Genomic DNA, 20918 nt, shown 5'->3' on the forward strand with positions numbered 1-20918 from the left:
CTGAACATTCTGCACATGTATACCAGAAGTTAAAGTAAAATTTTTAAAAAATGATCATGTTCGAGTAAAAAAAAGAAAGAAATATATTTGAGGGTAAAATACTTCAATTTCTTTTAGGTCCTGTTATCTGTCATGTTGATGTCTTATTGCTACAAAGAGTATTTTGTCTTAAGGTCTCTGTTTTAATGTTAATGCTGATCAGCAGTGCCCGGATTCCAAAGGGGGAAGGTGTAATCAGATACATCTGACCTCCCACTCCTATCATGGCCTGAACTAGTGTTTCAGATTTACTGTGGGATGTCCTTGGCTGACAGAAGGGGTTCATTCTATTGGTTGGGGGGCTTAGAATTTTATTTTTGGTTTACACTACAACAAAAGTATAACTTTCTTGTGCCAAGGTGTTGCATTTACCACAGGCCTTTCCCAACAGAGTGCATTCAGTCCTAACCACACTCTGCCTGAGAGATTACCTCTGCTTCCACTAGTAAGAAGCTCTGGAAATGTTTATAACTTGTTGTAACAGCTTTAATGCCAAATAAAACAAGTTTACACACCCTGATTATCTTCAGTAGTGGTAACTCAGAGGAGAGCACTGTGAGCCTGCCCTCATGACACAGCCCCACCACAGATACTTATGCTTGTGGGTCTTCACACAAAGAGAGGCCTTAAGGGAGAGAACAGATGAGCATTGCTTACCATTGGTTGGTATGAACCAGCTGCCTACTGAGGCTCTGGACAAAGGGCTTCTCAAGAACAGGTTTTGCAGAGGGAATGACAGGTTCCCATTTGTCCCATGACTCATGGTAAGTTCCTGGCAAATTTCCCTAAACCCTTCATCAATTGGCTGCGAAGAAACACTGCATGCTTTGCAAAGTGATGACAGCCAAAAGTTGCAAAATGATTTGAATTATTTCCAGAAGCTTTGTATTTTCTTAATATCAAAAATGATCAATACTACCTAAAGAATCATACTTTAAAGAAAGTGAAGCAAGAAAGGTGGTGAAAACACAGGAGAGAAGTTATATTCTGAAAATGACTTTGGAAGAGTGAATAGATCTTCACTAAGCTTGGAAGCATAATTTATTCTTTTTCTTATTTTTCTTTTTACTTTTCATGAGTATATATTAATTTTTATTTTTTAATAGTATATATTACCTATAAACTTCAGTTACTTTGCATTGTAGGGAAAGGCATCTTGAATATAAAATGTTTTCTTATATTAAATATATGAATATTCACTGCCATAAAAGCAGACAATGTTTATTAATAACATTATTCCAAAGTATTCACAATATACTCAGACTTGGACTTATGTCTTACTTGTGTTTTATTTTGACAATTACTGAACTCATTTTTTTAATTTCATAAAATAAATTGCTGCTGTTAAAAAATTATAATAAAAGGCATCCCAGATGCATTTTTTTTAAAACATTAGAGCAATGATCTTAAAGTTAGAAGCATTGATTTAGATTTTGTTTAGAATCCTTTTTTGTAGTAATGGTAAGGAGGCTTTAGCCCAGCATTGCACTTTTATAGTTGTAATGAAACACATCTCTGCTTTACAGGACGAGGAAGTGAACATTGGAATGTATGTGAATAAAGAGGGATTTTTTTCCATATGCTGGAAACGGCATTCCCAGTTTGCCTAACAGACAACCCACACCATCATTTTTCCCACTTTCTCCACACCCTTAACTTTATGAATGAGATCCTTCTTGTCTAGTAAATGATGAAATCTTTTCCCACAGTAGAAGGGGATTTCCCATGCGTAGACTGAGAATTAGAAACAACTGCTCTGTATCCCGTATGCAAATAACATTGTTATTGTACTGTAAAAAACTTATGTGTGTCTGTGTTCATGTGTACATGTGTTCTGTTATTCTTACTGTTTCACATTTAAACAGTTAGAAGACTTTTACCAAATTTAGAAGGTGTATTAGGGAGGTCTATATTTATATCTATCTCTCAATTTGAATAATGTTTATGTACAAAATTCACTTTTGAGATCTGGGGGAAAATCTAAAAAAATGAACAATCATACCTTAAGTCAGATGTAACTTAGAGAGTTGGAGGCAAGTATAAATAATATTAATAGAATTACTCCATATGTATTATAATTCCATGGAATAAGAAAATAAATCATAATTCTAAACATGAGTCCCAGATAGAAGGTTAGGGCATTTACTCCAAATTTTAGGTGCTAATTGGTAATCTAGAAAATTCTCATATATGCAAGTCAATGTAGTATGCTCATATATTCATTTATCAGAGGGGTATTATTCAAATATTTAATAATTATGATTTCTTCAATCAAATCAGATAGATGAGATTGTATGTGTGTTTATATAAAGATGAATTTAATTCTCCTTATAAAAGATAAGTGCACTGCAAGATCCACCTTCTACTCAACAAATTCAAACATTTGTATTAATTTGTCTTTTGGAAATTTCTTATATTAACTTTCCTGTTATCGATGTTAGATTTGGATTTCTAAATTGTAATGGGTTAATAAAGTCTGAGAAAGCATTTGATCTCCAGATGTGCCCTACTACTGGTATGATTTATATTTTGCATTTTAATTAGTAAAGATGCTCTATATGTAAGTACATGCCTGACTGTGTTCCTCAAATAGTAAGTGATCATTTTAGATTCACACTTTGGAATGAGTGTTGTAGCAAGGGGTAACGAAACCCCAAGGAATCAGTAACAGGCAAACATAAAGAGAGGTAGGTTTGGGTGTTGCTTTTCACAAAGAACAACACAAGTAGTCACTAATCTGAGACTGTTAGCCAACTGGGATATAAAGAGGAAGGAGTAGATTGAAAGCATAAAGTCCATTGTCTTAGTCAAATGATTAAGGGCAATTGTCTTTAGATGTGGCCAAAATTTCATAGGTAAAGAAGTGCATGATAACAGGCTTTTTAGAAAGGGTTACGTGAAAATAGAGTAACAATAAAATAAAAACTAATGCCTCATTAAGTTGACCATACCCTAAATACAGATGATGACTGGCTTTAATCTTTTCTAGTTCTCTGTAATATATAGCAGTGGGAAACCAGCAGAAGACATTATTAGTCAGAAAGATGCATCTGCTTCTCACTGCATTACAAAACCTGTGTACAACCTCTGGATAGAAAGCTAGCACCCCAATAATGGGTTTGCTTGAAAAGTCTGGGAGTCAAGAGTGCTTACTTCAAATGCAGCATAGGATGGGTTGAATGGAAAGAAGTGAACGGAAAGAAGCTCTCCTCCTGGGAGGGTTAATATTCTCCTATTTTGCTCCCCAAGAATATGGTTAGTTGTACACAGACACAAGATTCTATGGAAAACCTGAGACTGACTAAAAGTCATGATTGACTCAAGAAGTGCTTGCATTCATATACCACCCATTGGAAATTCAACAATGAATAAAAAATGCAGGCTGTATCTCTGAGATTCCCGTATCTCTGAGATTCCCACAGCCAAGTGGCATGTATTACATAAAAACTAAATATTTGTAGTGTGACATGACATCCTGTAATAGAGATGAGTACCTGTGTTATGGGAGCTAAAAGCAGCAACAACTAACTTCAGCTTGGGAATTATGAAAGTTTGAACCGAATCACAAAAGAACAAGGAGGATATATGTACCTGGTAGACAGGAAGTCATATAAAGAGAGGTTCTAGACAGAAGACTGAGCCCACAAATACACATGTAGAGATGAAAGGGTGTGGCACATTGCTGGTGTTTTCAGGGAAGAAAGCAGAACGTCTGTGGGCAAGCAGTGGGGGCTATAGGTAGATAAGAGCCTTAAGAAACTTTTTTTTCTAAAGAGTTTGGAATTTATCTTGTAGGTAATAGTGGACCATTAAGGATTTTTAAAGAGGATATGATATAATTAACTTGAATTTTAGGAAAAAACAGTTGGTAAAACAGATTTCCTGCTGTTTTCAGTAAAAGGGCAATGTCAGAGGCAGAGCCCGATGAAACCACTTTGTGATACTTGATAAAGTCACAGCAATCGTGCGATTGTCTTCTAAGAGCATCTTATTTAGTCAAAACTCTAAAGACAAAGAAACACAAAATACCTGGCAATAATTTTGGTAAAGGAAAAGAAGAAAGTGAAATGCAAAAAAAGAAAAAGTAATGCTTCAATAAACTTTCCTACCAGGATACTTTTATATAAAAATATGTCGTATGGAAAATACAACATCAACAATTAGTAATAAAAAAGACATGGTAATATTTAATTTTTTTTCAATTAGAGCTTCCTTAAGCCTTTGTTATTTTTACATTGCTTCCATTGTAATAACTATACAGAGCATTGCCAACCAGAAATTGGTACTGAGTTCTCAAAATAGATTTAGCTCTCAACCAAGAAATAATAGTGAGATACAAATTAATTTACAATGTTTGAATTTACTGAAATGGGATTTAATTTGTTCTTGAAATTTTCACTCATAGGCATTGTAAATTATGTCTAGGAAATGCTGATGCAAGACTGTTTTGTAAATTAGATGACACACTTAATGACATGTAACACACTGGGAGATGGCTAAAATTTAAACATGACTTAAACTTTAAGAATGACTCAGGAAATACTGGCAAAATCTCCTGCATGGATATATAGTCCCATACTCGGCTTCCCTGACTAGTGAGAACCTCTGGGCTCCTAGAACACTGACCTGTACGTGGATCTAGCAGACACGGCATATTGACTTTTTCTTCATCTCATTGGATCATGATGTGGAAGATAATACATCTGGGTGTTTTTCTCTTTCATCTATCTCTTTCTCAGTCTCCAAACGTGTCAGTGATTACACAGTTTATTATTTCACATGGAAGGCAAATAGAGCTTGGTATTAAAAATTCAGGCTGGGCACAGTGGCTTACGCCTGTAATCCCAGCACTTTGGGAGGCTGAGATGGGCGGATCACCTGAGGTCAGGAGTTCAAGACCAGCCTGGCCAACATAGTGAAATGAAACCCCATCTTTACTAAAAATACAAAAATTAGCTGGATGTGGTAGCATGAGCCTGTAATCCCAGCTACTCTGGAGTCTGAGACTGGAGAATCACTTAAACCTGGGAGGCGGAGGTTGCAGTGAGGCAAGATCGTGCCACTGCACTCCAGCCTGGGCGACAGAGGGAGACTCTGTCTAGAAAAAAAAAAAATAATAATAATAATTAAACATTACATTTTTATTGCAGTGATTTGATTTTAAATAATTTTATCATTTTACAATATAACCCAAAATATGCTCATGGGAATAGTAAATTTCAAATTTGGTGGGCATCATCATCTCTGCCTCATAGATATCCAGAATGCTGAGTAAGAGCTGTAACAGTGCTATATTTATGTTGAGGAAGAGGTGTCTGACAGCTGCTGGGGAAGGAACTGGACAAACAGTAGGCAAATATAAAACAGAATGTGCTGTGTCAGTTTGGGGGCAAAAGCATTGTACAAGAACACTGATGATGTTAACCTTTATAGAACTAATGACAAATTACCTGCTGATTTTTAATTGGGATTTCCTTTTTGACTTTTAAAAATTTAATTCATAGGCCAACATCTTTCTGTTTCATACAGATTTAGCCATTTGATGTATTTCTAACATTTAAAAATAACATACTTTTCTTAAACTCAAAAATTCTTCAATTAACACAATAATTGCTAAGTAACTAATCACACATTCAATTGTAATGGTCTTGCTTGAATTTTGTAGGCAGTATGTTCTGCTGATTCCTTCTGTTCTACAAGAAGGCTCTTTGGATAAAACTTGTGCCCAGCTTTTTAATCTCACTGAATCTGTTGTTTTGACGGTCTCCCTCAACTATGGTGAGGTCCAGACCAAAATATTTGAAGAAAATGTTACTGGAAAAAATTTCTTCAAATGCATCAGCTTTGAGGTAAATACTTCTTTCTGCTTAATATAGAAAAGAATATTACAGGTGCATGAACACCACCCACATAACTGACTTTTTAGGGACAGAGATCAGGCTGTTTGACTGTATGTGTAAAGTTATTTTAATTTTTAAAAGAATAATATAGTCCTCAGTATGAGATGATGTTAAGTACAGTCATAAATTGTAACAAGGGCAAGAGCCAAAACATTTGATTTTATGATAGAAAATTGTTGAAGGGAATAAGACATATAGAAAGAATGACTCTTGTGCAGAAAAGGGAAGTTTTAAGAAAGGCAAAAGAATCCATTTAAATGGTGAGATAAGGAAGTGACAAAGCAAGAGAAATAAACAAGGTTGGTTATTGAAGAAATAGATACGACAAATTATGAATTAAAACTTTTAGTGATACCAACACACAGTGATAGAGATTTCTTAACAAAAAATCAGTTTCATGGAGTATTTATTTGTTCCCTAGGTTCCTCAGGCCAGATCTGACCCACTGGCATTTATTACATTTTCTGCTAAAGGAGCCACTCTCAACCTGGAAGAGAGGAGATCTGTGGCAATCAGATCCAGAGAGAATGTGGTCTTCGTACAGACTGATAAACCCACCTACAAGCCTGGACAGAAAGGTGAGTGTACCTAAATCAGGTTACCCTCAACTAATGTCACTTATATGATATTTGAATTGATGGTACACAATACAAGCTCAGAAATTTTATTGTATTAAAGTTTATTAGAGAACCTGCTTAAAAATACAAAATAAAAATATAGATTACATAGCCTAAATGTTAGAGATTTCATTTCCATGAGTCTGGGGTGGGGAGCCTCAGAAAGTGTATTTTTAAAGAGCACCTTATTCTATTCTAATAATATCCATATTATTCTAATAATATTCTAATAATATCCGTATTATTCTAATAACATTCTAATCACATATTTGGGGATTTTGAATTTAATTTACACAAACTTACAAGCTTATGGTTGAAATAGAAACAAAAGAGCAACAAAGTATGTCATGAACATGTAATGAGATACCCCTAGTGACTAGAGAATTGCCCAAGTAATAGAATGATCAGCGTGATGTTGAATTAAGCTGAAAAGCCTCCTCTCTCCTCCTGGGTACAGAAGGAGTTGATGAATACAGATTACAGCAGTCAGAAGAAAGACATTTCTGATGAGATGAATGGTACATAAAAAAGCACTGAGGTAGAATTAATTCAAAAACCATGCCGTAAAATGAGAAGTAGATAGACTTACTTGGAGTAAAGAAACCCAAATGTCCATCAATGATAGACTGAATGAAGAAAATGTGGCACATATACACCATGGAATACTATGCAGTCATAAAAAAGGATGAGTTCATGTCCTTTGCAGGGACATGGATGAAGCTGGAAACCGTCATTCTGAGAAAACTATTGCAAGGACAGAAAACCAAACACCACATGTTCTCACTTATAGGTGGGAATTGAACAATGAGAACACTTGGACACAGGGTGGGGAACATCACACAACAAGGCCTGTCGTGCAGTGGGGAGAGGGGGAGGGATAGCACTAGGAGAAATACCTAATGTAAATGACGAGTTAATGGGTGCAGCACAGAAACATGGCACATGTATACATATGTAACAAACCTGCACGTTGTGCACAAGTACCCTAGAACTTAAAGTATAATAATTAAAAATAAAATAAAATGTGATATAATAAAAGAAAAAAAAAAGGAAGGAAAAGAAGCTGCAGTGAATAGAAGAGTTAAAGGAAATCCCTGAATATAGAACTAAAGAGGCATTTTCATGTAGTTAAGTAACACCATGAGGAGTCACTACAGATGTGGGGATCATGGCTTGAGGAGGCAGTCGTGGATGAACTGGGAATCGCAGTAATCAGAGCCTGCTTAGGCACCAACACACTGTGATCCCAGAACAACACAAGCAGAGGGAGGTGAGGGATATGTGCTGGAGATGGAGGAATGCACTGCATGCATTGTGCTATCCCCACCCTTCCACTCCTCTTCCCCTGACCCTTTGCCTCCCTCCCTCACTTCACAAAAGAGGGCATTCAGGTCAGTATTTAGGCACCAGAGAAAGACTGAAGGACTAGACAAGAAAGACAGGGCATGGCTGTACAGTTTGGGCTGGCACCAACAACGGTGGAACAAACATTACGAGAGCATGCATGCTGGCGTGGGAGGTGCTTATGAGGGGGAAGAGTATATGTGCTCGACACAAGAGGATGTCCAAGGAAGGTTTCTAGGATTCTTGCTAAGAAGAGCTATAGAAGGCAGAGGTGGGGAAGGTGGCTGCTACTTCAAAGAGCACAGAAACATTAAACCTTAATTTAAAATTGCTTTTTTTAAATTTCTTGTCCATCCACAGTCTAGTAAAGAGTCTAATGCACAGAGGAAAGGTTATAACATAGCAAAGAAATTGAGCCAGGAGTCTTACACAATTGAGAGATATTCAGTTTTCAAAAAATTGATCATTACAATCTGAGATTATAATGCTACAAATATTCATAATCTACTCAGCATCATGCTTCTTTTTGAATAAAAATATGATGTGATATTAACTATGATTGCTAAAACCTCATTGCACAGTTTATTGTTGCTTCATATTTATAATGCAATATATTAACTACTATATAGTGGCATGAACAAAATATGAAAAAGCATAGTAAACAGATAAAATAGAAAGTGACTAATTCTTCAGTTATTAAAAAATAAGTATATCAAAGAGGATATTTAGGAACGCATTTAGAGAAAGAAGGGATAAGGTACTTGACTGATATACAAAGTCTTCAGCAAAACAGATTCTAGTTATGTTTGGGAGAATTAAGCTATTCAAGCTATTGGGCTATTCAAGCTTCCAATGTCAGGGTAGAAGGGAAAGCAGCCCCTCTGTGTGAGAAGGAAAGGGCTATTATAGAAATAACCATGACAGAAGTAAAGTCAGTACTCATGATGAAATTACTGAGGGTAAGGGATACTGTATAGCTTCAGGTTAGGGGGCTTGGTGGGAATGGCTGGAAAGGAGGCTCTGGTAGAAGGCCAGGTCAGAACTTCACAAAAAGTAATGTGTGACTTGCTACACATTAAGTTATGAAGACACTGACTTTTGTGCAATGTGAGGTTTTCATCAGAGAAGATTCAAGATAAGATTTAGTCTTCAGAAAGTAGCTCTGATAACCATAGAAAGATTAGCTAGGTTATGGCAACACAAATGGCAGTGATCCAGTTAGTGACAGTTGTGAGAGTCCAAATAAAAGACGATTACATCTTGAACAAAGACAGGGACAGTTTTGGAGTTAAAGAGAAATCTTTTTTTTTTTGAAACGGAGTCTCACTCTGTCGCCCAGCCTGGAGTGCAGTGGGGCAATCTCGGCTCACAGCAACCTCCACCTCCTGGGTTCAAGCAATTCTCCTGCCTCAGCCTCCTGAGTAGCTGGAATTACAGGTGTGCACCACCACGCCCATCTAATTTTTTTGTATTTTGTTAGTAGAGATGGGGTTTCGCCATATTGGCCAGGCTGGTCTCGAACTTCTGACCTTGTGATCTGCCCGCCTCAGCCTCCCAAAGTGCTGGGATTACAGGCGTGAGCCACTGCGCCTGGCCAGAATTCAATTTTTAAATGACAGAGCTAACAAAGTAGGTGAACAGATTAGAACTAGAGGGAAAAAATGTTTTAAGATAATTAAGCGGAGACCTGAATGAAGTGAGGATGTCTACCATGGGTGGGGAAAATCATTCTGGGCAAGAGAAATAGCAGATAATATCTTTAAGGTATGTTTTGATGTAGAGTGTAATATAAAGAGGGAATGACAATGAGGGGATGACAAGAATGAGGGAATAAGAATGAGTCTGAAATTTCTAGCCTAAACACTTGGACAGAATTGTCATTTACTAAAATAAGGAAGTGTAGAGCAAGAGGAAATAAATCAGGATTACATTTTTGGGCACACTAAGGATGAGATATCTTTTAAATATTTAGGCAGATATGTCAAGTAGGAAGCAGTATATTTATGAAACTTTAGGTAAGAAGAAAGGGCAGGGCCAGGCGCAGTTGCTCACACCTGTAGTCCCAGCACTTTGGGAAGCCAAGGCAGGCAGATTACTTGAGCCCAGGAGTTCAAGATAAGCCTGGGCAACATGGCGAAAACCCATCTCTACTAAAAATACAAAAAAGTTAGCCAGGTGTGGTGGGGCAAGTAGTCCTAGCTGCTTGGAAGGCTGAGGTGGGAGGATCACCTGAGCTTGGAAAGTTGAGGCTGCAGTGAGCCAAGATTGTGCCACTGCACTTCAACCTGAGTGATGAGAGTGAGACCCTGTCTCAAAAAAGAAAAAAGAAAAGAAAACAGAAAAAAAGAAAGGGCTGAAGATATGAATTTGAAGAACCATTAATGTAGAGACCACATTTAAACCATGATGGGATATGATGGGATCAGCATTTCTCAGCCAATCTTATGAATCCCGTGATAGCCAAACAGCAAGTCTTTTTTCTAAAAAAAATGTTCAGCATTTGACACTCATACTCGCACATACATATGAATAGAATTATGAAATAGGTTATCAATAAAGGCTTTTAAAATTAATGTGTGAATAAATGAATTGAAGCCAGGAGAGGGTCAATAATCTGGAAGAATGAGATTAACAAAGTTGAACTCTAAATGAACCTGAAAACACAAAGGGACAGAAAGTATCTATAGACAGATGACAACATAGACTCTTGTCATCAGCAATTGACATTTTTTCCAAAATACAATAGCTCTGATATGATGACCAATACCAATTTTGGCATGAATCTTCATTTCCCTTAAAGCATGTCAAAATTTCCCATGACAGGCTAAGCAGTAGAAAGGAAGACCATTAGCCAGGTGACATTCTATGACAGCAACCAGAAAGTCATTAGATGACATCAACAGGAATAAATTTTCTGAAACTAGTGGCATCTAAAATAATAATTTCTCTCTTTCGAATTAAAATGCAAGAAAAAAATGTTTTGTTGGAGTTGTGAATTAGGAAGTTACTTATTTCCCTTCTCAAGCCATGTGGAAGATGAGAGGTCTCCACTATAGAGACCTAGAGGGAGAGAGGCAACCTCAGAGCAAAAAAGAAATCAAGTGTTTTGTGAGAGAAATAGGGGCAGAGAGAAACATCTTCAAAAGAGAATGAATTTTACTGACTGGACAGTAACATAAGTTTGACAAGGTCCATCAGGCTGAGAACCAACTCGGGGATAGGACACAGATGGATAAGAATGTGAGAGTGGGAGAATATAGCTGATTGCAGGTGCTTCCGCTGCGGGTTAAGGGAATAAGGGTTTTGGTTGATGAAGGATACACAGAAAACGTACATGCTGAATAAGTATGCATGCAATCTCTGTGAGGAATTGTACTAACAGTTAAGTGACCTGCCTCCTCTGTCTTTCATTTCTTTAATGAAGTCATTAGGCAGCCTGAGCATATGTTGTAAGAATGCATACGAGGAGAAAGAGAAAGAAGCGATGGAAGTACAAAAGAAAGACAAGAAGTTCTTTTACTGAACACTTTCTTGGCAGTATAACTTAATAAGCTCAACCTGGTAACCCCAGGATCCAATATGTCTTACATAAGATGTGCATGTAACTCCTCATCACAGGTGGTAGTAACCTAGTGCTTTTTGATTCACCTAAGTTAATCAATGTAGGAGGAAAGCTGTGATGACACAAAAGTTAAATACTTTCTTTGCATCATTGTTCTTTCTTTCTTCAGTGGTGTTTCGAGTTGTGTCTCTGGATGATCGTTTGAAACCAGTTGATGAAATGGTAAGTTATAGCTAGAAATAGGTAGGTATTTGTGCATGGTTTTGCTTCTTAAAATTAATCCATGAAAATGAGGCAGGCCAGTCTTAGTTATTGGTTTTACATTCTTATTAGCCTATGTATTCCTCCCTTACCATCAAACTTTTTCTTTTTTTCTTCTTCCTCACTCTCTCCCTCTCTCTTTGGTCAACACAATTAAACATATTTCCTAATTACAAATAAAAGTCTGTAATTTACTGAATCCTTACCACCTATAAAAGCACTGTGCTAGGTAAGCCGAGACCCAAAGATACAGAAGAAACTCTTTCTGTCCCCAGAATGATTACATTAGAGCAGAGGTTGTTGGAGAAGAACACAAATGAAGCAACATGCATGACTATATTCCTGACATCTGGAAGAATAGGATACAGCAGATAGTAGGCTAGTAATATTATACCATTATTAAATTATGTATTGAGTGAATGAGTAATGTTATGTAGAGTGAATATTTTATTTATTTATGTATTTTAGTGATGGAGTCTTGCTCTGTTGCCCAGACTGGAGTGCTGTGGTGCGATTATAACTCACCAGCCTTAACTTCTGGGCTCAAGCGATCCTCTTGCCCTAGCCCCCCAAGTAGCTTGGACTACTGGCAGCACCATCATGCCCAGCTAATTTTTTTATTTTTTGTGGAGATGGGGTTTTGCTATGTTGCCCAGGCTTTTCTCAAACTCCTGACCTCAAGCAATTCTCTTGCCTTGGCCTGCTAAAGTGCTGACATTACAGGCATGAACCAGTGAGCCAAGCCACAATAATACTTTATAATGACTGAATGAGTGAATTACATAACCAGTGAATGAAAGCATTATGGCTGCTTCGTATCTGGAGTTACCAGGAGAGGTATTATCTTAGATCAACTTCTCCAGAATCAGATTCTGAGAGAGGGAAAAACGGACAACTGAATTATTAAGGAAGTGCTGCCGGGGGAAACCAATAAGAGAGTGGAGAGAAGCAGGACAGGGGAGGGGAGGAGGCCAAGCATCGGTGCAATCAACTGATTTTGGGCAAAGTCTTCAGACTGACTGGCAGGAAGCTCCGGAGCATAAATTACACTTCACAGTTTGTTCCACTTTAGGAACCAAAGCTGGGCTTTTGTACTCCAGCATCAGGCAGTTATTGGCTCTGGGCATCACCCAACATAGGAGTAAAACCCTAGGAACTTGCCACGAGGCTCCAAAACAGGCCTCTCAAAAAGTTCACAGGTGAAAGCTGTTAGAAGTAAAACACAATGGAGCTGGGGGTGGTTGGAAAGAACCAGAAAAAGGGATCTAAGGGTTCCTAAGGGAACATTGTTCCCTTAGGAACATTGGCCATGCCTGATACAGATGTCACGGGGTAGGTGAAATCGAGACATTCCTTAGGGAACAGAGATGACCAAATGTATAAATTAGGCCTAGAAGATACTGTAGGCAGAGAAAAAATGTTAGTGAAGGCATGTGGGTAGAGAATCAAGAGGATTTAGGGAATAGTCGTAACCCAGCTTTGCTGAAACTTATAACAAATATAGAAAGTCACGTTGAAGGGCTGGGCGCAGTGGCTCACGCCTGTAATCCCAGCACTTGGGGAGGCCAAGGCGGATGGATCACGAGGTCAGGAGATCGAGACCACCCTGGCTAACATGGTGAAACCCCATCTCTACTAAACACACAAAAAATTGGCCAGGCATGGTGGTGGGCGCCTGTAGTCCCAGCTATTCGGGAGGCTGAGGCAGGAGAGTGGCGTGAACCCGGGAGGTGGAGCTTGCAGTGAGCCGAGATTGCGCCATTGCACTCCATCCAGCCTGGGTGACAGAGCGAGACTCCATCTCAAAAAAGAAAAAAAAAAAGGCATGTTGAAAAACGACTTGGAAAGGAGGCTTGGTGCCATATTATGAAGGCACTTGAATTACAGTTAGTCATAGAGGAGCAGTTTTTGTGTAGAGCAGAGAAATAACTTGACTGGGGATGTGTTCCAGGACCCCTTCCAATTTTTCCAGATATTGTTCTTTATTTACACAGGGATGGTAAAGGGGGAAGTGTTGCTACCCATTAGGGAAAGCAACGCTGCCTCACTTTCCCTAATGGGAAATTCAGAGAAGTTATTTCATAGATACTGATGTGCAGTTAGGGAACTAAATACATGGTGGGAACATGGTGACGGTAGTCTAAGACAGTATTTCAGCAGAAGACTACAATCTAGCTAGCGACAATCTGAGAACCAAGGCGATCAACAGTGAAAACTGTCAAAAGACAACGAATCATGACCTGGACTTCAGTCTTTACAACAGGATACCTGACAAATTTCATTTCATGTAGTTTAGAAACCTGTTAGAACTAAGCATTCTTTTGTGGTCTCTCAGATCAATCTATCAACTGAGCGCAGTTACGAAGAAGCTTCTTAAGCTTACAGAAGCTGTGCAGATGGTTTCTCTGTTAGTGCCTTTTCCTCCCTCCAAACTGTACTTCATCCTTAAGACATCGTCACTTTTAATCCACCTCCTTTCCCCATCTTCTATAGTTATGCTACATTCACTAGACTGTTGCTTAATTTTAATTTCCAGAGCAGGAATCCAATTTTTGGTGCTCCAAAGACCTTGTAGTAATCTAAATCCGAAATCACTTCCGTAAGATAGCATGTGGTTCCTGTTCTCCTTGGTTCATGGTTGAAGCTTCTATTTCTTTTTTTTTTTAATTATTATTACTATTATTATTATTATTATTTAAATTATACTTTAAGTTTTAGGGTACATGTGCACATTGTGCAGGTTAGTTACATATGTATACATGTGCCATGCTGGTGCGCTGCACCCACTAACTCGTCATCTAGCATTAGGTATATCTCCCAGTGCTATCCCTCCCCCCTCCCCCCTCCCCACCACAGTCCCCAGAGTGTGATATTCCCCTTCCTGTGTCCATGTGATCTCATTGTTCAATTCCCACCTATGAGTGAGAATATGTGGTGTTTGGTTTTTTGTTCTTGCGATAGTTTACTGAGAATGATGGTTTCCAATTTCATCCATGTCCCTACAAAGGACATGAACTCATCATTTTTTATGGCTGCATAGTATTCCATGGTGTATATGTGCCACATTTTCTTAATCCAGTCTATCATTGTTGGACATTTGGGTTGGTTCCAAGTCTTTGCTATTGTGAATAATGCCGCAATAAACATACGTGTGCATGTGTCTTTATAGCAGCATGATTTATAGTCAAAGCTTCTATTTCTAAGAATGCAACTCCTCTATTTAACCAAGGCAGTGAGAATTTCTACTGCAATCCTTTGACAATCATCCTTGATTGGAAGCACCATGGGGAAGTAAAGGGCTTCTTGAAAATCAAAGCAGCTGCAGCATTATCATAACTCCCTTGTTAGTTCTCACCCCCCAATGTTGACTTATTATTGTCAATTAGGCCAAATATGATTATCCAACTCCCTGCTTTAGTAATAACTACATTTGCATAAGAACAGGATTAATGGACTCTTCCCTCAAATATGGGTCATAGATAAGAAGATCATTTGTACCAAATGTTTATGGCAAGGAGTTTCCACGGCACAACAAACTGCATGTGCTTATGTATAGAGATGGAAACTGATGTAGCATTTCCGAAAATGATGGCAGCTAAGAGATTATGTGGTTTTATCTTTGCAAGCCAGTGTTTCTAATTGCTGGACATTATCCAGTTCAGTATTCCATTTAAATAAATAGATTCAATGCATGGCTGGCCTATGAGATTTGGGCATTCATAATAAATTTGACTACATAATAAAAATATAGTAATGATGCAACTGGGCTCATTATCAAATGAGCCAAGATATAGAGCATATACCTAGTTTCTTCTGGCCAAATCTTACATCGGTCTTTTCTTTCATTTTCTGCAATTTCATTGCTGATGGTGCCTTTCTTTTCCTTTAAGTCAGTGTTTTGTAGAATATTCAAACATACTTTTTCCAGAAAGTTTCATTTGCATCAAGAAGTTTCAGATCTTTCTTTAAACTTATCTTAAGACCTGGAACTACTAGTCCTTTAAAAAGAGGCCCTGTGTATGGACAGGGAGAGATAGTATGAACCAGAAGGGGACATGAAGGAGTTGTTGTATTGGTTCTTGGCTGGTTTATACAAGATTTAGTGCAGACAGTCATTAGTGACTAGAGCAGAATCAGCCTCATTTTAATAATTGTTTTTAGAGAAAAATCAAGCAGCTTAGAACAATGAAAATGTGATTTTACTAGGTTCTTGTTCACTAGCTTTTTGAAATAGACCAAGCTGAGTTAAAAAAAAATCTAAAAAAAAAAGACAAATTAAGTAATAAAAACTAAATTTGTTGAACACAGTTGAAGCCATCTGCATTGGAAGTATTACAAATAGCAAACAAAAAGAGATAGTACTCTAGGTTCATTTCTCATTATTAGAATCTCATCCAAATGGTTAACGTCTTCCCATGGCACCTTTGGGTAATATATTCTTCATTTTCTTTCTATGAGGAAATCTCATGAGAAGCTCTACCTCTCTTAATGCTTGAGTTAATGTTGCAGCAGTAGCTTTCTTCAATACCATCTCAATATTTCATCAAGATTCAATTCCATGAATTTAGAATAACAAGTAGGCCCTTAATTCAACTGTTATATTTCTCAGTTCCAAGAATTCTGGACAAGGTTTATGAATCCTGTTCCTATCTCCAGACACATTACGTTTTATTAGTGAATGAATGCTGCAATTAGTGGGAAGGAGCACTTGGCAACTTGGGGAGTGGGCAAAGGACCCTATGTACTCATTTTTTAAATTCTCATCAGCCTATTCACATGAGGGCTTCTGGCCTAGGAGTCTTTAATTTCAACTTGTTAGTTTTAAGGTCCTGAGAGAAAACACTAAGAGATGAAAGTCAAACTGTTGACTATAGGTTTAGAGGGGGCAATTGTGGTAAACATGGAGAGAACTGAGAGGAGATACAGAGAGGTGGAAGGAGAAGGAAGAAGGAGAGGAAACTCTGCAAGGGAAACTTGGGCAAATGTCTACATTTATTTACTTGTCTGATAAGGAAATGGTGGAGTATAGGAATGGCCAATAATCTAAGACAAAAAAAATTAGTGCTAGATACAGAAATCAAAATTGAAGCATTTCAAAAAGAGGCAACCAGCAGTGTAAAACATTGCAACTGTCAGAGTGAAGACTGACCACGAATTTGTTGATAAGGAAGTTATGATTCATCTAAGAGGGCATTTTTATTATGTTGGAGAGACCCAAGGGCAGGGTTGCTTACTGAGACTGCAGGGTGTATGTTGTGAAAGAGACAGAAGTAAATGAAAATTCTTGAAAACTAGGCAGATGAGTTTCAATATAATCAATAGATATTCAAACTTTCAGTCAGAAATCAGTATTTGTTTGGGTTGTCCTAAATGTGTTTATGTTTCTTTGCTTAATAATAGATTTATAATTAACCTCTTCACTCATCTAGAAAAAAAACCTTGAGTTCATATATTAACATTATTTTTATTTTTATTTCAGTATCCAGTGATCACCCTTCAGGTAAGATAACTAATAGTTGAAGAATTGTTTTCTCATTTTTTGAACATCTCTCCAAACCTCAAAATCAAAAGGCAGCTCACAGGGAAGATTGTCTATTTAAATTGTCGCAGAATTATTAATTTCATGTAGACAGCCTCAAGAGGACAGAAATAGGTTTCCACCCCCACCACCATGTGATTCATATTAGCATGCACCCATTAATACAGACAATAATAATATAGACAACGGGCAAGTATGATTGTATTTAATTTAATGTTTAGTTGTTGAATGTATATAAATGTACACTTAATGTTTTATGCACTGGGGATAAAATATGGCTCGCCTTTAAGAAATCAGAGATTGACACAGAAAATAAATGTAAAAAAATCACAGCTAGCTCTAAAATATACTAAGTGCTGTAATATGCATCTATGTGACCCCAGATACGAGAGTAACCAATTCTCCTTGGGTGATGTGAGGACACACTCATGTTCTGAATCCTAAGTAAGTTGGAAACCTAAGTAGGAAACACCTTGCTGAAACTTTATAATGAATAAAAACATCCAGCATGCAAAAATACACTTTCTTATTCTCAGGATCCAGAAGGCAATCGAATACAACAGTGCGTGAATGAGGAGTCTGTGGGAGGGATTCTACAACTCTCCTTCCAGTTAATCTCAGAGCCCATCCTCGGATGGTATGAAATCACCGTGGAGATGCTCGATGAGAAGAAAACATATCACTCCTTCTCTGTGGAAGAATATGGTAAATAATAGCAATGAAAATATTACCTATTAATAAAAAAATTATAAAATCTTTCCAATTTTGTAAGGGCAGGATTATTAAATAATGAATTTTCAAGTGAGTATCTCTTCCTTTCCTCTTTCCTTGTCCTCTGTTACTATTTTAGGGTTCTCCATCTACTGTGATTTTTATCTCCTAGTTCAGCCCATAATCTTCCTGCAATTCTCTGTTAACCTAGGCTATCTATCGTCCTTTTGTAGTATCTGGATTCTATCTTATATGATAGTTTCTAGGATGTAAAGCACTTCTTATGAGAAGAATGGAATTAACATTAGTCATATGTTAGCCATTAGTCCCTTCATATTTTCTCCTAAAATCTTCATAAAATTTCTATTGTAGTATCTTTATTACTATTTTAAAGATGAAGATATTGAGAAACACTTTCCCAAGTTCAACACCTGAAAAGTGATGAATTTGGAATTCAAAATATGCATTTTCTATCCAATTCCAAAATCCAGTCTTAGGCACTTCAGCGTCCTCCTCACACTGTTTATTAATGGCAAACATAAGCAAAGGTTGATGGTTTGTAAAGGAGAAACAATTGTTTTGTATGAATGTATTTATGTTAATATGTATTTATGTTAATAATATATAATATACACATTATAATATAATATATATATATTTTTTACTGGCAGTGTTACCCAAATTTCAAATGACTGTGGATGCACCAGAAAATATCTTAGTTGTGGACTCTGAATTCAAAGTGAATGTCTGTGCCTTGTAAGTTGAAATTGTACACAATAGAATAATGTATTCGTAGAAAGATATTAGAATGGGATAGATGGCTAAAAAGAAGTAAAATATAAATGTGTAGAAGGTAAGGGAAAAAGAAGGTGTGAAATTATTTTGCTGATTTTATGAATTCTTCCATGCATCTATAATTCTTTTAATGCATGTTATGACACGTGGTTTTATGTAACAGTTTAAGACAACTGACTACTGTCTTTCTTACATCATAAGATAACATATTGTTTTGCACCAGCCAATACAGTAGCCATGACCACATGTGGTTATTTAAGTTTTAATTAAAACTAAATATTCAGTTGCGTTAGCCACATTTCAAGCTGTCACATGTGACTAGTGGCCACTGAATTGGAGAGCATAGACATAAAACATAGAACATTCCATCTCCCAGAAATTTCCATTGGACAACATCTTGTTTATGACGATTTCTCAATTCAATCTTTATGTATTACATGATTATAAAAGAAAACTGAAGCTCAAGATGTATCACAGAGAAAACTGCTGTAAGAGTTACAAGTGGCTCTAGGGTAATGGCGGGGCACAGTGTGGAGGATACTAAGGGCAGACAGGGACTTAGGGGCAAATAGTGAGGATTAACGTGTGGCAGGAGTAGCAGTGAAGCAGGTCAGGTTGTTTTCCCCTCTTCTTGTCACTAAGTTAAGCAACATTCACAGAGTTTATATAACCAGCAAAGAGAGCCAGGGTGCAAACATTAAAACTTTGTCTCCTCAGACCTGATGTGTACTACTTTTCCCTGACTCATGTGTACTACTTTTCCTTTTAATTTTGCATAATTAAAAATAAAAAAGTGACCTGGTAATTTCTAGTTATTAGGAGAGCTTCATTACAGTAATCTAAAATTCCATGCCAAACTTTAAGGTGAAAGCTTTGCCTGTCCTCCTTCCTGTGTCTACTTTAGGCTGGAAGTTTTTAAGAGTCAAGAAGAAGCATGGCTAACTTTTTGATGTCACTACCTTGTGCTTCACCTCCAGAGTTGGAAGAATACAGAAAAGGCAGAGACTGAAAAGTCTCATTGTAGTTGGGTCATAAAGGCAGGGAATTGCCAGCATTGCTGGAAAATCCCCTGAGTAACAGAAATCCCCAAAGCCCAAATGTCTAGGTACTTCCCTATCACAGTGGCTGTGTGTTGGCTCCTGTGTCATTTTTACTGGAGAAGTATTGCATAAGCAAAATAAAGCACTCTAGGACAAGCCAGCTGGGAATCCCAAAACATAAGCATGAATCACTAAATGGTTGAAGATTCTAATGACTTGAAATCAAGGTATTATATAAACAAAAAAAGAGAGCAATATATACCTGAGAAAACTGTTGAACATTAATCAGAAAAAAATTTAGAAATAAGTAAAATGTGTATACTCAGATATGAGTCAATAGTGTAACTTTAAAAATAATTAAAGACCTTGGAATTAGGCATATTATTAATTTAAAAATATATGTGTAGAAAGGCTGACTAGAAGGATCGATGATGCTTAAGAGAGAATTAGTAATTTGGAAGATGAAATTGAGAAATTGTCATAAAACGTAGCCCAGAGGAATCTACTGTTATTCCTTACAAACAATTTTGTTCTTTGCTCTTTCTACCTATTTAAAATTTTTTAAATTATACTTTAAGTTCTAGGGTACATGTGCACAACATGCAGGTTTGTTACAAATGTATACATGTGCCACGTTGCTGTGCTGCACCCATTAACCTGTCATTTACATTAGGTATATCTCCTAATGCTATCCCTCCCCACTGCCCCCACCCCACGACAGGCCCCAGTGTGGGATGTTCCCCACCCGGTGTCCAAGTGTTCTCATTATTCAGTTCCCACCTATGAGTGAGAACATGTGGTGTTCGGTTTTCTGTCCTTGTGATAGTTTGCTCAGAATGTTGGTATCCAGCTTCATCCATGTCCCTACAAAGGACATGAACTCATCCATTTTCATGGCTGCATAGTATTCCATGGTGTATATGTCCATCTATCATTGATGGACATTTGGGTTGGTTCCAAGTCTTTGCTATTGTGAATAGTGCCGCAATAAACATGTGTGCATGTGTCTTTATAGCAGCATGATTTATAATCCTTTGGGTATATACCCAGTAATGGGATAGCTGGGTCAAATGGTATTTCTAGTTCTAGATCCTTGAGGAGTCACCACAC

The 20918-nt window shown here is 37.4% G+C and overlaps 1 protein-coding gene across 1 annotated transcript in view; it reads left to right on the forward strand.

The window, feature by feature from the left end:
- Positions 1-5650: 5650 nt before the first annotated feature.
- The window catches only part of LOC473397 (ovostatin homolog 2), a 93389-nt gene continuing 78121 nt past the window's right edge, over positions 5651-20918 (forward strand). Inside the window, 2 exon segments of the mRNA XM_063786184.1 lie at positions 5651-5888; positions 6361-6517. Of these exon segments, the coding sequence (XP_063642254.1) occupies positions 5682-5888; positions 6361-6517 (364 nt within the window). The 5' untranslated portion in view covers positions 5651-5681.

This window comes from Pan troglodytes, chromosome 10, assembly GCF_028858775.2.
Source record: "Pan troglodytes isolate AG18354 chromosome 10, NHGRI_mPanTro3-v2.0_pri, whole genome shotgun sequence".
Classification (NCBI taxonomy): domain Eukaryota; kingdom Metazoa; phylum Chordata; class Mammalia; order Primates; family Hominidae; genus Pan; species Pan troglodytes.